The 18,991-nt window shown below is 43.0% G+C and overlaps 2 protein-coding genes across 3 annotated transcripts in view; one reads left to right on the top strand and one right to left on the bottom strand.

The window, feature by feature from the left end:
• The window catches only part of LOC144497082 (uncharacterized), a 41,469-nt gene extending 24,154 nt beyond the window's left edge, over nt 1-17,315 (top strand). Inside the window, exons 1-2 of one of the 2 annotated variants that reach the window (XM_078217835.1) lie at nt 9,388-9,494; nt 9,934-17,315. In XM_078217835.1, coding sequence (XP_078073961.1) covers nt 10,398-11,666 — 1,269 coding nt within the window. In that variant the 5' untranslated portion in view covers nt 9,388-9,494; nt 9,934-10,397 and the 3' untranslated portion in view covers nt 11,667-17,315. Of the gene's footprint in view, nt 1-9,387; nt 9,495-9,933 lie in introns of those variants that run through there. The other variant, XM_078217837.1, reaches the window with a different exon arrangement.
• LOC144497064 (uncharacterized) overlaps nt 1-18,991 on the bottom strand; it is an 85,582-nt gene that overhangs the window by 4,028 nt on the left and 62,563 nt on the right. The window lies entirely within an intron of this gene.

The following is an 18,991-nucleotide window of genomic DNA, read 5'->3' as shown; positions in this document are numbered from 1 at the left end:
GATGAACCCTTTGGCAATTTTTCTGCTGCCTCAGCCTTTCCACTTGACTAGAGAAACTGTGGGGATGATGTGTAATGCTGAATTTCCAAATCATTCTTTAAATGAATTCTTCACTTGTGAATTGAGGGCCATTGTCCCTCATCACAATGTCAGGTATACTATGATGACTGAAGTGTGTTTTCAGGCATTCTAAGATCTCACTGATAGCTGTTGATGTCAGCTAGTCTAACTGCCAGTAGTCTGAATAGTAGTCAACTGTGATGAGATCATCAGTTCTAGCGAGAGTGAGGAAGTCTACTCCAAGCTTCATCCATGGTCTGTCTGGGATGCCAAGAGTCATGAGCAGCACTGTATCTTGCTTTGCTTGATGTTCGTTTCAAGCACTGCACTGTCAGATGTGGTCCCTAATCTCATCGCTTATGTTTGACCAGTAAAGCACATCTCTCTCCTTCCTAGGACGAGACATCATTCCTTGATGGTTTGTGTGGATGTGCTTCAGCATCTCTTTCCTCATCTCTTTAGGAATAATGACCCTAGTGTCTTTGTACAAATGCCTTCTTGGGCGATCACTTAATCTCTGTCTGCCCAATACTCTCTTACAGCAACAGGTGTGGCCTTGATAGTTTCAGGTCATCCTTTCATCACAACTTCTGGTAACATTTGAAGAGATGTACCTCATTGTGTAGTTTATTTGTCTGAGCAAGAGGCTTGTCTGTGAGTAAAGAAGACAAATGGTATGTTGGCCTTCATAGTGAGAGGATTTGAGTAAAGGAGTAGGGATGTTTTGCTGCAATTGAATAGGGCATTGGTGAGGCCACACCTGGAGTATTGTGTGCAGTTTGGTGTCCTTATCTGAGGAAGGATGTCCTTGCTATAAAGGGAATACGGTGAAGGTTTACCAGGCTGATTCCTGGGATAGCAGGTTTGTCATGTGAGGAGAGACTAAGATGGTTCGGCAGCATGGTTTGTACGGGGAAGGTCATGTCTCACCAACTTGATTTGAGTTTTTTGAAGAGGTGACAAAGCAAATTATTGAGGGAAGCGCTGCGGATGTAGTTTATATGGCCTTTAGTAAGGTGTTTGACAAGGTCTCACATGGCAGACTGGTGCAAAAACTAAAATCACCTGGGATTAAGGGTAGGCTGGTTAGATGCATACAGAACTGGCTTTCTTATAGAATGATGTGGAGATGCCGGCGTTGGACTGGGGTAAGCACAGTAAGAAGTCTCACAACACCAGGTTAAAGTCCAACAGGTTTATTTGGTAGCAAATACCATAAGCTTTCGGAGCAATGCTCCTTCGTCAGATGGAGACTCCATCTGACGAAGGAGCATTGCTCCAAAAGCTTATGGTATTTGCTACCAAATAAACTTGTTGGACTTTAACCTGGTGTTGTGAGACTTCTTACTTTCTTATAGAAGACAGAGAGTACAGTGGAGGTGTTTTTTTTCAGAATGGAGATCTGTAGCTGGTGGTGTTCTGCATGGATCAATGCTGGGACCTCTGTTGTTTGTCGTATATGTAAATGATCTGGAGGAAAATGTGGGTGGTCTGATTAGTAAGTTTGCGGATGTCACGAAGATTGGCGGAGTTGCTGCTAGTGCCAAGGATTGTCAGAGGATACAACGGGATATAGATAGATTGGACACAGAAATAGCAGATGGAATTTAATCTGGACAAGTGCAAGCTGATGCATTTTAGAGGATCAAATTTAGGTATGAATTATACTGTAAATAGCAGAACCCTTAGGAATACTAACATACAAAGGGATCTGGTCATGCAGGTCCACAATTCGCTAAAAGTAGCAACACATGTGGCCAAGGTGATTAAGAAGGCATATGGCATGCTTCCCTTTATCAGCCAGGGCATGGAGTACAGGAGTTGGGAAATCATGTTGTAGCTATATAAAACCTTGGTTAGGCTGCATTTGGAGTGTTGGGTGCAGTTCTGGTCACCACAGTATCAGAAGGACGTGGAAGCTTTGGAGAGAGTGCAAAGAAGGTTCACCAGGATGTTGCCTGATCTCGAGGGTGTTGGCCATGAGGAGAGGTTGAATAAACTAGGATTGTTTTCACTGGAAAGATGGAGGCTGAGGGGAGACCTGATAGAGGTCTACAAAATTATAAGGGGCATAGACGGGGTGGACAATCAGAGGTTTTTTCCTTGGGTGGAAGTGTCAATTACAAGGGGGCATAGGTTCAAGGTGAGAGGAAGAACGTTTAAGGGAGATGTGCAGGGAACATTTTTCACGCAGAGAGTGGTGGGTGCCTGGATCGCGCTGCCAGAGGATGTGGTGGATGCAGGCTCATTAGCAACATTTAAGAGGCATCTGGATGAGTACATGAATAGGGAGGGAATAGAGGGATATGGACTGAGTAAGGGCAGAAGGTTTTTTTAGCTAGGGCATCATGATCAGCCCAGGCTTGGAGGGCCGAAGAGCCTGTTCCTGTGTTGTACTTTTCTTTGTTCTTTTTGTTCTTGTTATATTCACTGGAGTTTAGAAGAGCGAGAGGGATCTCATAGAAACTTATAAAATTCTAACAGGGTTAGACAGGGTAAATACGGAAAGAATGTTCCCGATGCTGGGGGCGTCCAGAACTAGGGGTCATAGTTTGAGGATAAGGCGTAAACCTTTTAGAACTGAGGTAAGGGGAAATTTATTCACCCAAAGACTGCTGAATGTGTGGAATTCACTGCCACAGAAAGTAGCCGAGGCCAAAACATTGTGTAATTTCAAGAAGAAATTAGATTTAGCTCTTGGGGATAAAGGGATCAAGGGATATAGTGTTCGGGGGGAAGGGGAAGTTCAGGATATTGAATTTGATGATCAGCCATGATCATCATAAATGTCGGAGCAGGCTCAAAGGGCCGAAAGGCCTATTCCTGTTTCTCGTTTCAATGTTTCTGTCAGATTCACTGTCTCTGCTGGGTTGATGACTGCCAGAGCCAGGAGATATGTTGGCCATGTGACAAACATCACACCTGATGATTTCCTCCCCTGTGTGAATCCACTGGTGACCCTGGAGTTTCTTGGATGTCACAAAAGTCTCACAAAAACCTGTCTTCCCACAGTTATGTGGTAGTTCTTTGGGTGATGGTCAGTATCTCTCCTTTCCGTATTCTCTGGTGTAGTAAAGTGCAATCCGTCTGTAAAACAGGAAAAGGAAACATGATTTCCTCCAACTCCCTCTCCTACTTTGCTGCAGGGGCTGTATTCTCAATTTTTTATTAATACTTTCATGGGAAATGGGAATCGCTGTGCAGGACCACATTTATTCTTAATTACCCTTGATGGTGGTGAGGTGACTTCCTGAACCACTGCAGTCTATGTGGCGCAGGTACATCAACAGCACTTTTCGGTGTGAGTTCCAGAATTTTGACCCTTCAACAATAAAGGAATGGTGAGTCGGGATGGTGTGTGGCTTCGAGGGAGGGGGTGATTTTCCAATGCATCTAGTGCCCTTGTCCTTCTCGGTGGTAGATGTTGTTGGTTTAGTGGCTGCTGTCAGCAGCCTTGGTGAGTTCCTGCAGTGTATCTTGTAGGTATTGCACATACATGTCACTGTGTGTCACTGGTGAGTGGAATGAATGTTTAAGATGGTGGATGGGGTGGCAATCAAGTGGGTTGCTTGGTCCTGGATGAGTAAGAAATTGGAGGTCTTTAAGAAAAACTCACCTTCAGCATAATTAAAAACGCTAAAAAGGCAACAAGTTTTAAACAGTCTGTAGAAACAGCAAAGTCACTGACTTCAGGCTGCCCTGTTAACATTCCTAAGCTGGTTAGCTGTATCCTGTGTGCCTCCTGATCAAAGTAATTGTTTAGAAAGGATCAGGATATCACCCTCAACAGAACGTAAACTAAAAAGCCGACCTCGAGCAGGGTGACGAATAGGGATGGTGGTAACCACCCTGACAGGTTGGATATTTGTCCGGTGTCCGTTGGATAGGTGATTGACACTGAGCAAGATAACAGCCCCCAGAAAAAGGAGATATTAACAAGTGTTCAAGCACTGGGGTGGTTTACTGTCAGTTTGTAGACTGGGGAGGGAGTAAACACGAGTTTCCTGAAGCTTGGGAAACTGAGCAGTGAAGCAGAAGCAACTTTGAGCAGCAGATCAGGTGGGGATTTAAACTTGTCATTGTGCAATCTGAATAAAACCTCACTTATTGCAGTCTCAGTTCCCCTGGTAAATGCTTGACAGAGATTTCTAGTGTGGGAATAGCATTCTTCATCCTCGGAGACTTTCAAACTGACAACATCAGTGTGGGATGTATAGCCTCGGATGTTTGACAGCAGATCAGAAGAGGAAGACCCACAGCATCCAAGGCAGTGATAATTTACAGTGCTGGGATCTGTTCAGTGAGCTCTGTGAGTCTTCTCGGGTGACCTTCAGTGCCATGTGACTTATCAATACCTCCCAGCATCTTGAGGAAGCTGCTATTCCATAAAACTTCAGTGACCTCTGCTGCTGCTCTCTGAGTGTTACATTCAATTTAATGAAGTCATTTACTCTCCTCCTCTCATCTCCTCTCCCACCTCTATCCATCTCTCCACTTTCTTTCTCATCCTCTTTTTCCTCTTATGTCTCATTCTCTTTCCTCCTCTTCCTCTATCGTTCTCCCTCTCCTCTTCCTCTACCATTATAGAGAGGGATAGAGAAAAAGTTCACCATTTTAAACTCTATCATAAATGAAAAAGCTAGGCAGAAACTCCATACAATATTATTGAGGTAATAATGTAATTATGACTAGATAAAGCTATTTTAACTATTTCTCCTGTTTCCGTGACACAATTGAAATAAACTATTATCTGTGGGCCTGTAGTTTGCTAAAATAATTGCTGGCCACAGCTTGTAGACTGCAATCATGGATACAACTGACTGTTGGTGCCTGAACATCCAAAGACCCTAAGTGTAATTTGAAGAGCCTCAAACCAGGGCTGCAGATAGTTGGGAACACCACCACCTGCAAGCTCCTCTCCAAGTCACTCACCATCCTGACTCACCATTGGAAATATATTGTTGTTCCTTCACTGTCACTGGGTCAAAATCTGGTACTCCCTCCCTAACAGCACCGTGGGTGTGCCTACACCTCATGGACTGCATTGCATCAAAAGGTGGATCAACACCACCTTCTCAAGGGCATTTAGGGATGGGCAATAAATGCTGGTCTCGCCGACGGTGCCTACATCCGATGATCAAGCAAATATTTTTTTTAAAAACTGCAGCAAAGATCAAAACCAGAAACAATCTACTGACCAAACTTGCTGGATCTATGTGGGGAGCTGCTGCCACAACACTCGGGACCTCAGCACTCGCCCGATCAGACTCCACAGCAGACTAGTGAACACCTGGTAAAGGACATTGCGCACACACCTTGCTGTGACTCAACTGAATAACAACAATGTGCATCATAACCAGAACCCTCCGCTCAATTCCTCTCCCCTGACTTCCTATCCTCACAAACATCACTCCCCCTCACATCCCCGACTGACCACAACCCACAAGCTGTTTGAAACCCTCCGTTTACCCACTTCATAGTGACCTGTTCAACCCAACTACTGCCCGCCTTCCATCTCAGTGCCCCATATGGAGCAACCTTCCTGGCAAGATTTTCCAGTGGACATCCTTTAGATCAAGGAATGGGAAACACAGAAGGTCACTAACAAATTCCTTGTGACTAACCCCATCTGTTGAAAGACTTTGAACTACTGTGTTGAGGGTGCTCCTTGCTAAACAGGTTCAGGACAGGCCAAACCCTGTGCAGACAACTTCCATTGCTGGGGACTCAGTAAAACCCCTTATATGTACTTGTGGAGAGACACAACCAATGCCACACATTACCAAGGAGTGTCCCCTCTACAGACTAATCACAAACTCAGCAAAGGAGTATCCTATCACTTGGCTTCAGAAATTTGCATTGATAAAACAAAAAACAGGAACCCAGATACAAAGACAACACTGTCACTTGCAGCTCGAACTAGTTATCACTTATCTCAAATCAAACTTTCAAGTTGCCAGTTTACAGGGGGGAAGCATTCTGTACACAGCCATGAGACTTAATCCCTTAGAAACTGAATCTAATACAACAGAAATATTATATGTTATTCTCATCCATGGCTTAGTTAATACTCTCGTCTCTGAGTCAGAATGTTGTGGATTCCAGTCTCACTTCAGAGTCTTGAACACTAAAACTGATACTCTAGTGTAGTAATGAGGGAGTGCTGCACTGTCAGAAGTACCATCTTTCAGATCAGTTAATCTCCAGTGAATGTAAAAAATTCCATGACACTATGTTGTCGAGGAGCAGGGGAGTTATCACTGAACTTATCATTGATATAGATCCACAATCAACATCACAAAAATAGATGATCTGGTCATTACCACAGTGCTATTCAGAGCTTGCTGTGTACTAATTCAGTGGTTCCTAATCTTTAATATGTCATGGCACAGCTATATGCTATTAAAAAGTTTTAAGGCCCCTCTCCTATTTCCTCTGAACTGCCCTCTAGCAAATGATTTTTCTGGAGTGATTTTCAGCCCGCAACTGCCACCAGAAAAAACAACGACGTGGGCCGAAAACCCAGAGAGAATCAGGAAATGTGGGTTTCCATGTTTTAATGTGCATGGGTGGATACCAAAAATCTGATTTCCATGATAATAATGCTGAGCGCTGATAGCTATCACAAAACCTGTGCCATTGACTTAGAAAAATGTAAATACACTATAAATGTAAACTGTATAAAGGGAACCTTGATTTCCTGAAAAACACAGTTTACAAATAATTTATCCAGTTCATACAAGATTTAATAATTTGAAATGGTCATCAGCATGAATGTGAACTGTTTCTCTCCACAGATACTGCCTGATAATCTGAGATTTTCCAGCATATTTTCCTCTTATTGTCAGATTTCCAGCATCTGCAGTATTTTGCTTTTGTATTAATATTTTGGGTACCATTACCTCAAGTAGAAAAATGAAATGTAAGACAAAAACATAATGAAGAGCATAAAGCTGAAGTGCAGGACAGAAGTCTCAGCCTCATGTTAATCTCCTATCTCGGTTAGCTAAACATAACTATAGATACAAGTGATTGGCATGGTTTCAATATTGTGCTTTTCAAAACAGCATACGCCACTTTTTCCTCTCTGCCTCTCTCACTTCTCCTCGGACTTTTACGCACTTTTTGAGTTTTTGCTGTTTGTGTGGGTGCATGGGTCCTTTGCCTTCAGCTCCAAGTCCAAGCATATGGGCCTGATCAATGTAGAAAATCTAAACTGCACATATATGGCTCTTTCCCAGTTGGCAGATGCACGGGAGGCCTGAAGTTTATTGGGTCTTGGTGATGCCGACAGAGCTGATGAAATGATTTGTTCTAGTTTAATTGCATACATTTTTAATCATTTTGAATCATTTTTCCATACCAGTTGGGAACTACTTACTGCCAGCTTGCCAGTGAGTACACTTCAAAAACACTTCATTGTACTTTCAACATCCCCATTTCATGAAACTTGATATAAAATGCAAATCTTTCTTTCTTAGGGAAACATTCTGCTTCCTGTGAACTGGAATTTATAAAGCCATTGATGGAGGAAGTACACCAGCCCACAGTGACATTGCCCAATATATTGTGTACAGGACTCTTATTATTGGTTCCTGAGTGTTTCAGTGAATAGGAACACAATATGCTGACAAATCAGGTAGGCGGGTCAATTAAAAACTGAATTTATGGTAAGTTATAAATCTACACTGAGGATTGATAAAACTTCAAACAACAATATGATATTCAGCTTACACCAAGCTTTGAACTAACCAAAATAACAAAGTATTTGAAAATCAACTTAAACAGGGTCCAGTTCTACCCCATACTCACTCCTCAGAGCTGGCTCACTTTGCCAGCACAGGGGCAAGCAGGTGAACCGGCTCCAAATGTGTGTGGAGATGTCGGTATTTGGCAAGAGAGGAGGAGGATGTTAAACAATCCTGGCACAAGTCACTCTGGGTTTGTTTCCCATGTGGGTTCACTGATATTCCAGGTGGTCCAACAACTGTGTGAAGATTTTATTAGAGAATGCACACCCCCTGTGTGAGTGTGATAATGGATTAGGAGATACACTCACTGTGTGAAAGCTTTGTCACAGAACTCACACCTGAATGGTTTCTCCCCAGTGTGAATCTGTTGGTTCTTCAGGAGATTGAATTCATCAGTGAAAGCCTTGACACAACATGGAAACTATAGAATTTTTTCCCTGTGTGAATCCTCTGGTCTTCCAGAAAAGCCAAACAAATCACAAAAGCTGCCACAGAAAACTCAGGTAAGGGACATTTCCACACTGAATTCCCCACAGGATAGTCAGACTGCCTGAACATTAGTGTGGATATTATGCAATGTAATTATTATAAATCCAACTCCTTCACTACCTGTCTCCTTACTTCGATCCATCATTTGGCAGCACGGTGGCACAGTGGTTAACACTGCTGCCAAACAGCGGCAGGGTCCTGGCTTGTGTGGAGTTTGCACGTTCTTCCTGTGTCTGCGTGGGTTTCCTCCAGGTACTCCAGTTTCCTCCCACAGTCCAAAAGATTGTGCTGGTTAGGTGCATTGGTCATGTTAAATTCTCCCTCATGTACCCGAACAGCCGCTGCAGCGTGGCGACTCGGGGATTTTCACAGTAACTTCATTGTAGTGTTAATGTAAGTCTACTTGTGACAATAAATAAACTTTAAAACTCATATCTGTGCCAGCTATCAAGTACCGATCTATTTAAACCCATTTTCCACCACTTAGTCCCTCGCTCTGGCCTTTCAAGTGATCATATAAATGTGAGGTTCCTGTCTCCACCACCCTTTCAGGCAGTGAGTTTGATTCGCACCACTCTCTGGGTGGAAACGTTTTTCCTCAAATCATCTTTAAATGTCCTGCAACTCTTCCCTGTTGTCCAGTCAGTGGGACTGCGGTGACTTGTGTGACTTTTTCCTCCTTAGTTGTATACAGAGAATCTCCTGCAATGGTGAATCTTCCCACCGCCATCGCTCTGGTTCCTACCAAGGGTCAATCTCTGCTTTTCAATTCGATTCAGCCGCTCGGGGCTCGCGCTTCCTCACATTCCAACTCCCGAACGCTGGGCGCCAACCGCCGCTGCGCGCGACAGAATTACAACTCCCGTCAGGCATCGCGGGCTGGTTCGCCTGATTCCATACTGCCGCTCCTCACTGCGCAGGCTCCGGGGGTACATGCGGCATGGAATGTAGTTCCGACCGGGTGAGAGTCTGTCTCGAAAGCGGCTGCGCAGAACTGGGTGGAGTGATTGGCATGGGTATTATGGGTGGGTTTATTATGCATTCTGTCCCTGATTGGCTGCAGGAGCCGTCAATCAGAGCGCTGAGCTGTTTGATTGGAGCTGTGTGTTGGATATTGAGTGTGTTTATTGGAAGCATTTCCCTTCTGATTTACAGGCTGAGTTTTGTTGATGGGTCATTGCTGAATATGAGAAGGTGAGGTGTAATTATCTGGGAGGGACAGAGACACATTTATTGAAATGTCTTTTAATGACTTCTTTAAAGATTTTACCTGAAGGCCTCGGCCTTTCCCAAAAGCCTGGGTTTGGATTTGATAGTTTTGCCCAGTGCTGTGTCTGATAGCTGAATTTGGGAGGTGCAGTCTGAGTGAGTGCAGTGTATCTAATTTCCCAGGATAAATCAGAACCCTTCAATCAGCTACACTGAAGCAATATTTTCCTTGGCTTCTGGCACTTCTTGCCATAGTGTTTTCTTGAAATAATTTGGGGAAACAAAGGGAGAAATTTCAAAATGATTATTGTATAACTGACGGACTGGAATTGGCTGTGGAACTGCCTCTAACTGAAGAATGAGCCTATCAGCAAAGGAGGAGAGGGAGTTGGAAGGAATCATGTTTTTATTTCCTGTTTTACAGAACAATTGCACTGTAATACACTAGAGAATACAGAGAGGATAGACTCCGCAGATAGATCTTGGTGACCACCCAAGGAAAAACTGCATAACTGTGGGAAGACATCCAGTCCTTTCGCTGCATTGCTCAACATAGAGAAGATTGGGCAGTGAAAACATCATCTGGAAATTGGATGGGTCAGGGGGGCTTTGACATGTCATCAGATTTGAAATTGGTCAGTGTTGTGGAACCTTTCATCAGAACCAACCATACTGAATGTTCAGCTGTGAGTGATCGATCAGGGTGAATCTCCAAAGAAGTGAGAGTGACTCCAAGTGTGGTGAGAGCTTCAGTCATTCATCTAACCTAATGAACCACTGACTCATTCCTACAGATGAGAGGCCGTTGAAGTGTGAGGTATCTGAGGAGACTTCCACAGGACATAAAGGTCTTGTAACTTGTCCCTCTTCTGACACAAGGGCAGCAACATGGAAGAGAAACAATTCAAGTGTGAGGTGTGCGACCGAGCCTTCCCAAAGTTATCAACACTTGTGCAACATCGACACACTCACACAGGGGAGAAACCATTCACTTGTAAGGTATGCGACAAATCCTTTGCGTGGTCATCAAATCTCCGTGTGCACAAATGTATTCAGAAAGGTGAGAATGTATTCTCATGCAAAGTATGCGGTAAATCATTCACCCAGTCCTGGACCCTCCGTGTTCATCTGCGTATTCACACAGGGGAGAAACCATTCACGTGTCAGGTGTGTGACAAATCATTCTCGCAACCATCCTCACTCCGTGAACACCAACGCATTCACACAGGGGAGAAACCATTCAAGTGTGAGATTTGTGACACATCATTCAGGCAGTCATCGGCCTACCGTGCACACCAACGCATTCACACAGGGGAGAAACCCTTCAAGTGCAAGGTGTGTGACAAATCATTCTCATGGTTGACAAACCTCCACGAACACCAGCTCATTCACACAGGAGCAGAAGAGGTCAAGTGTGAGGTCTGTGACAAAGTCTTCACAAACCTAAAGAGCCTTCAGCTACATCAGACAATTCACACAGGAGAGAAACACTTCAATTGTGAGTTTTGTGATAAAGCTTTTGCAAGATCTTCGACCCTCCTGATACACCAGAGGATTCACACGGGGGAGAAACCCTTCAAGTGTCAATTTTGTGAGATGGCTTTCTCCCAAAACTATCATCTCCTGAGGCACCAGAGGGTTCACACAGGGGAGAAACCCTTCAAGTGTGAGTTGTGTGATGAAGCTTTCACACAGTCATCAACATTGGTAAAACATCGACGCAGTCACACTGGGGAGAAGCCGTTCAAGTGTGACGAGTGCGACAAATCATTCTCACAATCATCACATCTCCATAGACACCGACGCATTCACACTGGAGAGAAACCATTCAGATGCAAAGTGTGTGATAAATCATTCTTGCATTCTTCATCCCTCTATGCACACCAACACATTCACACCGGGGAAAAACCGTTCAAGTGTGAAGAATGTGAGAAGAGCTTTGCAGAATCCTGGGACCTCCTGAAGCATCGGCAAGTTCACACTGGGGAAAAGCCATTCACGTGTGAGGTGTGTGACAAATCATTCCCGGACTCCTCATCCCTCTGTGCACACCAAAACATTCACACAGAGGAGAAACCTTTCCCAGGTGAGGTGTGTGACAATTCCGTCTCAAGGTCCTCGGTCCTGTTCCATCAGAGGATCCACACAGGAGAGTGAATCTTCAAATGTGAACTTAGCGTGGGGAAAGCAGTGCTCTAACTGCAAGAATGAGAACCACTTTGCACACACGTACTTTATCAGATCAAAGAAGAAATTGTAAATGACATTCTTGGATTAGCCCGAAAGAATTTTAATCAAAGATTGGTGGCAGAAAAAGAAGCCATTTGAAATTATCCCAAAAAGAAGGTTTAAAATGTTTGATTCTGAAAAATGAATTTAGAAATAATAGCTGACAGCTAAAGAAGACTGAGACAATTTAACTCTGGATTTAACTAGTCATTCTTTGTAGAGTTTAAAGATGAGAAAACTACAGGCATGGAGACCAGTGAGATTCAAAAGCTGAAATCAGCACCAACTGTTTTTTGAAGAGCGAGTTTGAAAATTCACCTGTGAATAAGAATGAAGAATCTTCTTTTGTAGATGGAATTTTGCACTATAAATATTGTAAGAAGAAAACTCTCAAAAAAATCACAAAAAGTAATATTTCACATCTTAAAATGGACATGGAATTCAGCAGAGTGCTGATGAACTTGTGAAGTTGATTTAACAAAGAGAGGATAATTATTATGTGTATTGTATGTGGTAAGATTGTTAAGATCTATAACAAATTATAAGTTATAATATTCCACACTGTTTAAATGAAAACACATGACATATTTTCATTTTCTACTGGTGTGAGATGTTGTGAATACTTAGCTCATGGTTCGTTTGCTGTGGAATATAATTTTTGGTTTTAGGAATATAACTTTTAGGTTGTAGTTTTAAAAGTCAGAATACAGCTGACTGGAGAAATGATGTTTCTACTCCTTGCAGTAATAACAGTCCAGAGAGTTAGGAGTTAGGGCTAAATGAGTTTAAAAGCATTTAGTGAACTCTGACAGGCTGTGAAATCCATTTACTTTTTCAGAGCAAAGAAAAAATAGTAAATTACTTTCAATAAACAAAACATTCTCCTCAGTGTTTAGTGTATGAAATCACATTCCCTAAAATAAAGCTGAATATCGCCCCGTCTCTTGTAGGACTTTTAACGTGCTGGTTCAACAATCTCTCCTGGATTCATTTCATGAATTCCGTCCCCTCTAAGCCTTTCACCCATTGCCTATCCCAATTAATATTGGGGAAGTTGAAATTCCCTACTGTTATTATCCTATATTTTTATATTTCTCCAAGATTTGCCTACATATCTGCTCTTTTAACTCTCACTCACTGTTTGAGGGCCTATAGTACATTTCCAGAATATCCTTTTTTCTTTTAAGTTCCACCCATACGATCTCAGTTGATGAGTCTGCTAAGATATCATCCCTGCTTGCTGCAGTAATTGACTCCGTGATTAATATTGCTACACTACTCCACTGTCTCACCTGAAGATTCTATACCCCAGAAGAATGAGCTGCCAGTCCTGCCCCTCCGTCAACCATGTCCCTATGATAACAATAATATCAGATAGTGAGGAACATTGTCAGAGGCTACAGAAGGATATAGATAGGCTGGAAATTTGGGCAAAGAAATGGCAGATGGAGTTCAATCCAGATAAATGCGAAGTGATGCATTTTGGTAGAACTAACGTAGGGGGGAGCTATACGATAAATGGCAGAACCATAAAGGGTGTAGATACGCAGAGGGACCTGGGTGTGCAAGTCCACAGATCCTTGAAGGTGACGTCACAGGTGGAGAAGGTAGTGAATAAGGCATATGGCATGCTTGCCTTTATAGGACGGGGCATAGAGTATAAAAGTTGGGGTCTGATGTTGCAGTTGTATAGAACGTTGGTTCGGCCGCATTTGGAATACTGTGCCCAGTTCTGGTCGCCACACTACCAGAAGGACGTGGAGGCTTTAGAGAGAGTGCAGAGGAGGTTTACCAGGATGTTGCCTGGTATGGAAGGGCTTAGTTATGAGGAGAGATTGGGTAAACTGGGGTTGTTCTCACTGGAAAGACGGAGGATGAGGGGTGACCTAATAAAATTATGAAGGGCATAGATAGGGTGAATGGTGGGAAGCTTTTTCCCAGGTCGGTGGTGACGTTCACGAGGGGTCATAGATTCAAGGGGGGAGGTTTAACACGGATATCAGAAGGATGTATTTTACACAGAGGGTGGTGGGGGCCTGGAATGCGCTGCCGGGCAAGGTGGTGGAGGCGGACACACTGGGAACATTTAAGACTCATCTAGATAGCCACATGAACAGAGTGGGAATGGAGGGATACAAAAGAATGGTCTAGTTTGGACCAGGGAGTGGCGCGGGCTTGGAGGACCGAAGGGCCTGTTCCTGTGCTGTATTGTTCTTTGTTCTATGTTTATACTCCCATGTACTAATCAATGCCCTAAGTTCATCAACCTTACCCGTAAGACTCATTACATTAAAATAAATGCCATCCAGCCTTGCCATATTCCCTTGTGCCGTAACATGTCTCTCTTTGCGCTGTCTTCCAGACTGACTTGGTTTTTCTTCTATATCCAGCTGCTTATCACCCACTACTGTACCTCCACTTTGTATCCTATCTTCCTGCCAAATTAGTTTAAACCACACCAACAGCACTAGCAATACTCCTTGCGAGGATGTTGAACCCATTTCAGTTCAGGTGCAACCTGTCGGATTTATGCAGGTCCCACCTTCCCCTGAAACAATTCCAGTGATCAGGAAACCAAAACTCTCCCCCCTGCACTATCCCTCTAGCCACCCATTGATCTGCTCTATCCTCCTATTCCTATACTCACTGACACGTAGCACTGGGAGTAATCCAGAGATTACAACGTTTGAGGTCCTGCTTTTAATCTGCTACCTATCTCCCTAAATTCCTGTTGCAGGACCTCATCCCTCTTTCTACATATATCATTGATACCAATGTGAACCCTGACCTCTGTCTGTTCACCCTTCTCCTTCAGAATACCCTATAGCCACAGTGATGTCCTTGACTCTGGTGCCAGGGAAACAAAACTTCATCCTGGACACTCATCCATGGCCATAGAAGTGCCTCTCTGCATCCCTCATTGTTGAGTCTCCTACCACTATTGCTGTTGCACTCTTACTCCTTCCCCTTTATGCAGCTGAGCCACTCACAGTGCTGTGAACTTGGCACTGGCTGAACTCCCCAGAGGAACCGTTGCTTTCACAAAAAAATGGTTCATGAGTGAGATGCCCTCTGGGTTTTCCTGACAACCTTCCAGCCCCCTTCTTCTGACAGGTGATCGGCCATTCCCTCCCTGACTGCATTTCCTTAAGCTGCGGAGTGACCATGTCTAAAAATGTGCTCTCCACATAACTCTCAGTCTCCCAGATGCATCTCAGTTCCTCGAGCTGAACTTCAAGCTCTGAAACTCAGAGTTGGTCAAATCTGTGGCACTTTCCGCTCACGTGGTCATCTAGGCTGCAAGAGGCGTCTATAAATTCCCACATGTTACTGGCGGTGCAACACACAGACTGAGCTCCCCTGCCACAACTTTAGTTTAAAGACTTTTATGTTAAATTTATGCCAATTAGAAAATGATGTAAGTTATTTTTTTAAAAAGCCAGAACTCTTTTTCTTAATATAGCTTTAAATTTGAGAAAAACAACTACTGACCAATTGGCTCTCTCCCTTGTAGCATCTAATCCTGCAGCTGGGCAAGACCACTCTCTGAAGATTAAAAAGCAAAAATCAACTCGTTCTCCTCTGCACCTACTGTGATCCAAATTCCCAAATACACATACTTGATATGGCAATATCTCACTCAGGGTCTCTCCCAACTGCTCGTATGAGAGTTTGAGAGTGAGATGGCACTTTCGTGTTTCAATGGGAGTATCTCCAGACCACTACTGCTTCTGAGCTCAGCAACTATTGCAATTATTTTAAAAAAGTTAACAAAGAAATTTTATCTAAAAAAAAAGAAATAAAATATAAAATAAAAATTATGTGACAAAACATGCATAATGATTAAAAGTTGTTAAACATTAGGGCAAAATCTATTGTCCATAAAATTTTTTTAAAGTCTTATAGTTTGTGAAAGCTTTGGCTGGGTGGTTTGTTCTGCAAAATTTTTGAAGTTCTTAATTTGGAGGAATTTCATCAAATTATCGTTTTGTCTGTGCCACTTACCCCGGCACCAACGACGAAACCGAAGAACTTAACATTTGAGCCACTTGTTAAGTTTGTAATTTCTTCCAACAAATGTTCATACTTCTAACTTTCTCATCCCAAGCTCGTTCAAGGAAAACATTATTATCTTCAATTCAAACGTTGCTACCGTTGCAAATTAAGTGGTCAGGTTTATACAGGTGATTGTTCTTCATTTTAATCTGGGGTTCCAAAAAATCTTTATGTTTTAACGCAAAGTCTTTTGACAGATGTAATATTTTGTTATGTCGGAAAATTCTTGCATTTTTCGCGAAAGGACAGCAACCTTAAATATGCCCTATTTCATTAACGGTGTTACATCTTCAGCAGAGTGTATTGCCTGCTGATTTTCCCATTGCTAAGAAATTTCTTGTAGGATACGCGTTACTTCTGTTTAAGAGTGCATTAATAAAATTCGGCACTTTAAAACAGTTAAACCGCAGCCAGTGATTAGACACTGGGTCGTCAAGTAAGTAGGATACTCCAATGCCTTGGTACTTGAGTTTTGACCAATTTCAAGCCTCTAAACAGCGCCAGTTTAAACTTGAATCCTCGTCAATTTCTTCGGATCTTGTTGATGGCATTACAAGGATCCAAATCTTCTACTTCCTTGATGACCCAGAGACTCCTCAGCTGGCTGCATTTAAAATCTAGATGAATTCCACTGAATTGAAAGGATGCTAAAACAACTGAATCCTTGATAGATTTAAAAGTTCTTAATTTCTTAAAAATGGCAATAGGAATTTCAGTTTCCAATTTTGGGAGGCGAGGCCCCCATCCCTAATTTTGGAATATAGAATACAATCCACGATATGACTTGGAAGGTAGATCCAAGTCTCCAAAATTACCATTATTCTTTTCCTTCTCAGTTGATTGCCCTCCTTGTCAAGTCCAAAGAGGTGAAGATTTGAGCATATGGTCATGATTCTATGGACTGGTTTAGCCGTCCAATGTTAGATCAGCTAAAACTCTGCACTCTCTGAAAACACTTTCTGAAGTTGTTGTGGGAACAGAACAAGTAACCATGTGACAAATAACCATTTTGAAATCTCATACATAGAAGTTGGATTATGAGGGAGTGATTAAACCAGATTGATGGCTTCAGAAGCATTGTGGTGAATGGAGGATCAGAGAGCAAGTTGGGAATTAGATGTGTGTGTGGTGTGTGTTAGTAAAGTGAGCCAATTCTAAAGGGGGGGGTGGGGAGTTAGAATCTGATCCCGCTTTAGTTGGTGATATGTATCATAGACAGATCCTCTTCAGGTGATGGGTGTTTGACTAACACCATGGATGATGTTTGTACTCTCCTGTCTGGGAGGATGAGTATCCTGAGTATGGTGAGAGAGTGGGGGTGACAGCCCATCATACTTCAATGTAATAGTGGTGTGATATGTTCACCTTACACTCTTCCAAGATTTATTTCATAATCTGGGAAAGATCTTTTCAAATGCTTTAAATTTTGTGTAATCTGAAGATTGTGTCATTGCTTGTCTGCTGTTTAATCAATCTTCTGTATAGATGTGTAACTCACGATAAATTCTTTTTTTTTTGCTTAACCCCAATTACCTAATTTATCAATAAGGTGTGCTTCTATTCACTGAAACACCCAGAAGCCTACAGTAAGAGTCATATACACAGTAATTGGGCTGGTATACTTTCTCCATCAATGGGTTTAGAATTTCTAGTTCACAGGAAGCAGAATGTTTCCCTAAGAAAGAAAGACTTGCATTTATTTTTCATCTTTCACAAACATAGAATATCTAATAGCACTTTACAGCCAATGATGTGCTTTTTGAAGTATAGTCACTGTTGTAATGTAGGAAACATGGCAGTCAATTTGTGTAAACACAGTAAAGAGTCTAACAACATCAGGTTAAAGTCCAATGGGTTTATTTGGTGGCAAACGCCACTAGCTTTCGGAGCGCTGCTCATTCGTCAGGTGAGTGGGAGAACCTGACGAAGGAGCTGCGCTCTGCAAGCTAGTGGCTTTTGCTACCAAATAAACCTGTTGGACTTTAACCTGGTGGTGTTAGACTCCTTACTGTGTTTACCCCAGTCCAACGCCGGCATCTCCACATCAGTCAATTTGTGCACAACAAGCTCCCACAAACAGCAATGTGATTGTGACCAGATAGTCTGTTTTTGTGACATTGATTGCAGGACCCATATTGACCAGAAAATGAAGGATAGTTCCCCTGTCCTTCTACAATGTAGTGTTGCTTTACATTCACATGCAAGGGCAGATGGGGCCTTGGTTTAACTGATCTGAAAGATGATACCTCTAACAGTGCAGCACTCCCTGAGTACTGCACTGGAGTGTCAGCCTCAATGTTTAAGACTCTGGGGTGAGACATGAACCCACAACTTTCTGACTCTGAGAGATGAGAGTGCTAACTAAGACACGGCTGATAACTTATAGTATTTCTGTTGCATTAGATTCAGTTTCTAAAGGGTTAAGTCCAGAATGCTTTCCCTGCAAACTGGCAGCCTGAAAGTTTGATTTGATTTAAAGTGGTAACTAGTTCGAGCTGCAGGTGTCAGTGTTGTTTTTATGACTGGGTTCCTGAAGCTGTGAAAGATGGTAAAGTCCCTTGTGTCAGAAGTAAAACTGATGGAGGAAGGTGATGGACTCCAGGAGTGAGGAACAACCAACAGACTCAGTACTGATAGAGGATCCCCATACAGAGCAAAAAACCCAAACATCCTAAACTCCACTGACTGAAATAGAGTCACATCCAGAACAACCAACTTCTTGAGTTCTCTGCCCAAAGACAGGTCTGACCCACATTGCCACGAGCTCCACCACAGGAATGGCAAGGAGGAAGATCCTAAATCCAACCCAGCTGCAACAAGGATTGAACCTTGTGTTGTTGGCACCAATCTGATCCACTCCAGCCATCCAGCCAACTGAGCCAACAGGCCTCCCAGGGAGTCTCACTTTTACAGCATGTTGTAGCCTGGAGCTATGGATAATGAAGGTAGAGGCTCCAATTTCTTTCAATCACATGGCTGACCAGGAATCTCTCCCACTCTTACCGACTGCCATTGGTGTGTGCTGGAAGGATTTACAAGTTCATTTCCAACATGTTTGGCTGTGTTATGAAAACACCTTCCTTGTCCATGAAGTCCTGGGGTGAGACTTGAAGTAGAGAAGCTGGCGTTGGACTGGGGTCTTACTGTGAGACTTGAACCCAGAGCTTCTGGCTCAGAAACAGGGAAACTAACCACTG

Source organism: Mustelus asterias, chromosome 8, assembly GCF_964213995.1.
Source record: "Mustelus asterias chromosome 8, sMusAst1.hap1.1, whole genome shotgun sequence".
Classification (NCBI taxonomy): Eukaryota; Metazoa; Chordata; class Chondrichthyes; order Carcharhiniformes; family Triakidae; genus Mustelus; species Mustelus asterias.
Note: the sequence above shows the minus strand (reverse complement) of the source record. Positions and strands in the feature narration are given on the sequence as shown.